Here is a 7,390-nt window from a genome sequence, read left to right as displayed (position 1 = left end):
CCCCCAAAAAAAAAAAAAAAGAAAAAAAGGGAAAGCTAAATTTTTTAAAAATAAAACCCAAACCCACCCAAAAACCCCCCACACATACACACAAAAAACCCAACAACAAACTAAACCAAACAAAACAAAAAAACCCAAAGAGTACCTGTAGCGGTGCCAGGAACGACACAGTTTCAGTCTCGTCTCGTGGCTGGCCGGTGACGTCATCACACCAAATATGGATTTGTTCTCTGACGCTGTGACGTGTCTGGTCGTCTGTCGGCTCCAGGAAAGAGCTGGAGCAGTTAAATCTCGTCCTTGTTGGGTCAGGAGGCAGATCTGACCCGTTAGGAAATGGAAAGTAATAGATCTAATAATAATAATGTATGGCTCTGTTCGTCTATGCAGACGGTCAATTTAGCTTAAGATGGTCTCAAGGTTGTCTTCATGCAGCTTCTTTCATAGCTAATTCTTCCTATGTTTGAAGGGCAGATTCTGTCGCAGTGCTTGCATGTCAGTGTCGTAGATCGAAGCTCAATAATAATAATAATAATAATCATTATCATTATTAACTCCCAGCAGTTTTTTCCTATCTTGGCTTTTGTATTTATGTTTCAAGGGTACCCTCAAGCCTCATGCAATAATCTATCTACTCCAGATAGACATATTGTACATCAATGGACGGGAATTGGATGGTCTTTCAAACTTAGATAATAGATTTCATTTTTTGTCATGCTGTCCTGAACTGAGTCCTTTTTTGCTTGTTACTAAAAATAGAAAAAGAAATCACACTTTTCCAATAGTGACAAAGAAGGAAAGAAAGAAGTGTTTGAGAATTTAGAGTTTACAATTATTTCATGAAAAAGTGCGTTCAGTTCTGCATATCATGTGTCAAACATACACCATTCTGTTCGAAAAAAAAAAGAGAGCCATTTCCTACAATTCCTATTTATTGCCCCTTGAATCTGGAAATTTCATATCATAGCTTTCTGCTTTCAAGCCTCCTGCAATAATGTATCTGTTCCAGATAGACATATCATAGACCAATAGAAAGGGAATTAGATGTTTTTTTTAGACCTAGCCAGTAGGTGGTTGGCGGGTGCTCTGGTGTGGTTTGCTCCTTCTTTCCTATCAAACATCTATCGTCCATATCTCCCCTTCTTCCTTTTTTATGTATGTTACTCTCTTGTAACACCTTTAATCATCTGGCGCTCATATGACCTTTTGCTGTTGCGAGCGCCGTAAACCCTCTACTAAAACAAGCAAGACCTAGCCAATAGATTTCAAAATTAAATTGTTCAGCTTTCTTGAGGTGGAACATATTTTCGTGTTACAAAAAAAAAGAAAAAGAATGCAGAAACACAAATCGGACTGCCTCAACAATCACAAAGAAGAAATAAATATGTTTGAGAATTTAGAGTTTTCATTCATTGGATGAGAAAGTACATTCAATTCTGCATACAATGTGTAAAGACACCTCATTCTGTTGAAACATAAAGAAATGAGGGCTGTTTTTGTGCATTCTACAAATTCTCGGTTATAGCCTTTGAAACTGGAAATTTCAGAGTGAGAATTGTATAATAAAAACAACAGTTTTAATACCTATTTCATATTTTTTAAACGTGTATTTTGTCATTTTTATTTGATAAAAATACCTAACAAAATCTTTCTTTTTAAAAGTAAGTGTATCTTACTGGCGAAATACCACATCCCCAGCCATCGTATATAATATATATATATATATATATATATATATATATATATATATATATATATATATATATATATATATATATATATATATTAACGATAAAGTACTGCATGAGTTGCTGGGAGTTAATAATGATAATAATAATAGTTATAATAATAATAATAATAATAATAATAATAATAATAATAATAATAATAATAACAATAATGATAATAACATTAATAATAACAATACTAATAGCAATAATTGTCCTTAATATAGCGTACCGTATATCCACGTTATACAGCATTTTCTATGAGCTTTAAAACTGGTACTGTCTCATAATATTCGCAAAACGACGAAACAAATTAGTTGTCAGATTCAAGTTTTCTAAACATTTCATGTGGGTGGTTGACGGGCGCTCTGGTGTGGTTTGCTTCTTCTTTCCTATGAACAATCTATCGTCCTTATCTTCCCTCCTTCTTTTTTATGTTTGCTACTCTTTCGTAACTCCTCTAATCTTCTGGCGCTCATATGACCTTATGCAGTTGCAAGCGCCGTAAAACCTCTACTAAAACTAAATTCATATTTTTAATATTATGTTACGTCTTCTTATCGGAAATCTTATAATCTAAGAGTGTGTATAATAAGTTTGTTCTCCTTCGTTTGTTTGTTTAGTATAGGGTTTTACGGCGCTCGCAACTGCATAAGGTCATATGAGCGCGCGGGACACACCTAATACTTTTTCGTTGGTAGGAAATTTTGAATTTTGCCCGGGTGGCGGCCGAAGCCTACTCTTATCGATTTTAGACCACCAAGTTGTTCTCCTTCATTTACCTTATATGTAATTTTTTTTTAAAGAGAAGGCACACTTTATGAAAGCTCGGTAGGTTAGATGTTAAACTGATGTACATGCTACACTCGTTTAAGTCTCAGTAATGCACTTTTGGATCGTTTTCGAGTTCCTTTAACCCTTTTTTCTCTCGGTTTTGATCTAGTCAGATAATAGGGCGGGGCCGGAAGCGTGCTTCCTAAATGATCAAAATTTTGTCGAAAGTGGTCGTGACGTCACCTACATTTGAAGAAAATAGACAGTTTGCTTCATTTTTTTGGTAAGTGTTTTTATAGCGTTGCAACTGATCAAGGCCATTTAAGCGCGCGGGACACATTAATCATTTTCAGTTTGGAGGAAAGTAGTTTTGAATTTTACCCGGATGGCGGACGAAGTTTACTCTTATCGATTTCAGTACCACGAGGGGATCTTTAACGTATTTGTTTGTCCTTATCCAAGAAGGCTAGGTGTTAGATCTTACCTACCCTGAGATCAAAGGTGTGGCTGAAAGACTGCAGTAAGAAGGAGTCAAGAAGTAGCAGTAAAAAGGCTGGAGGAAGAGTCAGGAGCCCAGAGGAGGGGGCAAAGGAGGTGAGGGGGGGGGGGGGAGTGTGGGAGATACGTTAATTTGGGTGAAACAATGCTAGCAAATAAGTTACAGTGTAACACCTTCTGTTCCTTCGGTAGAGTTTTTAGTTCTAGTAAGAGTTCTACAGCACTTGCAACCCAATTAGATCTAAGTTATAATGTAAAGGCCGAAGATTAGAAATGTTAAAAGAGAGTAACAAAAGACATACAAAGAAGGAGGGGAGATAAGGACGATAGATGTTTGATAGGAAAGAAGGTGCGAACCACACCAGAGCACACCCACTCAGTTCAGTATACACAGCGTCTAGGCCGAGCAGAACTTGAAGCGAAAACGTTACACCTGTTGCCAACCTTTCTTTGTCTAAGAATCGAAAGTAATTACAGCCGTTTATTCGGTTAGCAAAAATTTTTCTTTTTTTAACCCCCAAAAATTGAAATTGATAATAATAATAAAAATGATGATAATAATAATAATAAAGACAAAGAAAAAAAAGAAGCTCTTCGGGTGGTTGGCGGGTGCTCTGGTGTGCTTTGCTTCTTCTTTCCTATCAACCATCTATCGTCCTTATCTCCCCTTCTTCATTTTTGTGTTTGTTACTCTCTTGTAACACCTCTAATCTTTAGGCGCTCATATGACCTTGTGCAGTTGCGAGCGTCGTAAAACCTCTACTAAAACTAAAAAAAGAAGCTTTTCTTGTATTTTTCTTCAGCAGCCTTACTCTTTAGCAAGCAGAAGGTGTGAGCTCGACTGCCGTGTGGGAAATTTAAACAAACCGTTGTTGTTTTTTACACCCCCATCGTCACAATTTAGATCATGTAGAAGGCATGCCATGTCAGGACCGACCCGGACTGAATTTAAATTTCCGATTTTCAGTGGAAATGCTTGACCCGGAAGTCAACATTATATTATGACCTTTATTTTAACATGTATGGATATGTGGATTGGAATAGAATCTAAGCTAAAAGTGAAGATCGGTTCTCGAGCCGCCGGGGGCGGCTTAGCGTACTGACGGCCCTTTAGCCGCCCCCCCCCCCCACGGCTCGGCGTAGCGAATGAGTTAACAACACAGCATGAAAGACCAAAGAGGGGGCACATGGGAGGTAGCTGCTGACTTAAAGGGCTCCGAGAGATGCTTCCCCATCCCAATAACAAAAAAGCCAGACTTGGTGTTATGGGAGGAAAAAGAGAATGAGGTGCACCTGGTGGAGCTCACTGGTGTCTCACGAAGACAACATCAATGCTGCACATGAGCGGAAAGAAAAGCGATACGAGGCGCTTGTCGAAAAATGTGAGGAGGCAGGTTGGAAAGCAACTCACCTTCCATTTGAGGTTGGCTGCAGAGGTTTCGTAGCCACTAGCATTCGAAAGTAGATGAGAGTGGCAGGACTTACTGCAAAGAAAAGTAACTGAATCATAAATTCCCTTCAGGAGACAGCAGAGAAAGCGAGTCACTGGAGCTGGTTGAAGAGAGAGAGAGAGAGAGAGGACGCAGGCTGGAATGAATACTAAGAGTTTACAGCAGAGGAAAACAGTCAGACTAGCAAAGTAGACCTCACATCGGTGAGGGGGCTCGGTGCGTCAGAAAAGCTGTAGAGAGAAAGAGCCCGAAACAGCGACGCATTCTCTCCTGATGATCTCGATGCTAGAGTCAGGGATAAGGAGCGTTCGGCGGTGAGCAGTGTGCATAAGGCTGTTTTAGACTACCTGCCAAACCGGCGGAAAATACTGTTATCTTCGATGTCAATATTTTGACGAGCGCCTGATTTCACCACGATATCTCACAATTAAAAAAAAACCCTCCCATAATGACTGGCGTTTGTCATGTAGCGGTATAGTGCTTCTGTGTCGCACGTAGGAGGCCCCAGTTCGCTCCCCTAGTGGGGAGAAAAATTCTATCGAGTATCTCAGCCTTCCTTCAGGGATTTCTATCCCTCTCAGCCCGGGTTAGCCCTGAGAAGCAAGGGCAAGAAGCCCGCCTCCCGAATGGTCTAATTTGGTTCGATGGAGGCGTAAAACCAGCTACAATGTACATTAATTCTAAAAGAATACAAAAACCGCTTTAATCTCTGTATGACACCAAAATAACTGAAAAAAAAACCCACACACCGAAACTCGGCGGCACTGGCTCTCTGCAAGTCGAAGCTACACGATATTTCCCTTTGATGTAGTTGTCCACAGAGTCAGTGCTGACCTCGCGGTGACCCCTCTGTGTTCTCTGTCTCCACTCGGTGAGAGACACACGGACTCGGGGACTGCTCACACACAACAAAAAGAAGATGGCGGTCGATGTGAGGGCTCCTCCGATCATGAGAGTAAAGTACGACCCTGTAAAATAGACAATAATCATTGAAACACCTAATGCAAAGTACGAACCTGTAACATAGACAATAATCAGTGAAACACCTAATGCAAAGTACGACCATGTAAAATAGACAATAATCATTGAAACACCCATTACAAAGTACGACCCTGTAAAATAGACAATAATTAGTGAAACACCGAAAACATAGTATGACCCAGCGAAAATACAATATGGGAATATCCTATACAAAGTATGACTCGGCTAAATGACAATATGTAAATATCCAATACAAAGTATGACCCAGCAAAATGACAATATGAAAATATCCGACACGAAGTATGACACTGTAAAACAGACAATTATAGAAACATCCAATACAAAGTATAACCCTATAAAATGACGACATAAGAACATGCATTACAAAGTATGGCCCTGCCAAAAGGCTACATGAGACCATTCAATACAAAGCGCAAAGATTGGCCCCGCAAAAAGGCTACATGAAAGCATTCAATACAAAGCGCAAAGACTGGCCCCGCGAAAAGGCTACATGAAAGCATTCAATACAAAGCGCAAAGACTGGCCCAGCGAAAAGGCTAAATGAAAGGTTACATGAGATCATTCAATACAAAGCGCAAAGATTGGCCCCGCGAAAAAGTTACATAAGATCATTCAATACAAAGTGCAAAGATTGGCCCCGCGAAAAGGTTACATGAGATCGTTCGATACAAAGCGCAAAGATTGTCCCCGCGAAAAGGCTACATGAAAGCATTCACTCCACAACACTACCCTTTGAAACGAACATTTTAAAACTTTATAATTGCAAAATATTTACCCTGCGAAATGATAATTTTAAAACATTATTAATGCAAAATATGATCCTGCGAAAAAAAAAAAAAATCAAAGCAAAATGTGTCACGACGCGGTAGAATCAGGTGTTCGTCAGTTTTTGGACATGTGGAGTTATTAGCATACATTTAAAGGCTGTTCATTTGTACTGTTTTCAGTGAATAAAATACTCATATTATGTCAAGAATAGAAGTTGAGATATGTGTGATAGAGGGAGGTGGGGTTGCCTGGTTTCAGAGGAAAAATTAGCCAGAAAATGGCGGCCAAATTTGGCGACTTCCAAAGTTTGAGAGTTCTTAGAAATCGCAAATTTACATTTTTATGTCTTGAATCAACATTTCTTTCAGTAAAATTCACAGAGAAATGTGCTTTCAAATGGACCTTAAAGATGTTGAGTCAAAAAACAAAAATTCGATAAAAATTGCCAAACGGACAGAGAAATGTCCGTTTCTTCGATTTCATTATTTTGACGAGCGTCTGATTTTACAACGATGCCTCACAAACCTTACACTACGAAATCACAATTTTAAAACATTATCACTGCAAAATATTACCCTCTGAAATGACAAGAAAGAAACACCACGAATACACAGCACTACCCTGTGTAAGATTATAATATTTAATTACGCAATGTCACTACAAAATTCTTACGCTACGAAAAGACAGTATTAAACATTAACAAAAAACCAAAATTAATGTCTGAAAAGACGACGTAAGAACGTACTCAGTTTTCATTCATTCATTCTTTGAAGAACCGTGAAAAGCTAGGGTGAAAACACCTTCAACAATATTAACAGCAGCAACAACAACGCCACCATCCCCACCTCCTTCACCAACAACTACAAAAAAACACCCCCAAACAGCAGCAACAACAGCAACAACAACAACGACATTAATGAAAAAAGTCTAAATAATCTTGGATTTAAGTACAATGGAACATGCTCTGAAGACCACTTGTCAAAGAAAATCACCTGAACCTAAGACCACTTGTCAAAGAAAATCACCTTAACCAATGACCATTTGTCAAAGAAAATCACCTGAACCAATGACCACTTGTCAAAGAAATGACCACTTGTCAAAGAAAATCACCTGAACCAATGACCACTTGTCAAAGAAATTGCCACTTGTCAAAGAAAAATCACCTGAACCAAA

At 38.9% G+C, this 7,390-nt stretch overlaps 1 protein-coding gene across 1 annotated transcript in view; it reads right to left on the bottom strand.

The window, feature by feature from the left end:
• The window catches only part of LOC106011666, a gene marked incomplete at its 3' end in the record, with an annotated part of 10,497 nt that extends 5,071 nt beyond the window's left edge, over positions 1 to 5,426 (bottom strand). The window contains 2 exon segments of the mRNA XM_013082087.2: positions 146 to 318; positions 5,197 to 5,426. Of these exon segments, the coding sequence (XP_012937541.2) occupies positions 146 to 318; positions 5,197 to 5,398 (375 nt within the window).
• Positions 5,427 to 7,390: the final 1,964 nt, after the last annotated feature.

The sequence above is a fragment of the Aplysia californica genome, unplaced genomic scaffold (genome assembly GCF_000002075.1).
Source record: "Aplysia californica isolate F4 #8 unplaced genomic scaffold, AplCal3.0 scaffold00158, whole genome shotgun sequence".
In the NCBI taxonomy this organism is placed as follows: Eukaryota; Metazoa; Mollusca; class Gastropoda; order Aplysiida; family Aplysiidae; genus Aplysia; species Aplysia californica.
Note: the sequence above shows the minus strand (reverse complement) of the source record. Positions and strands in the feature narration are given on the sequence as shown.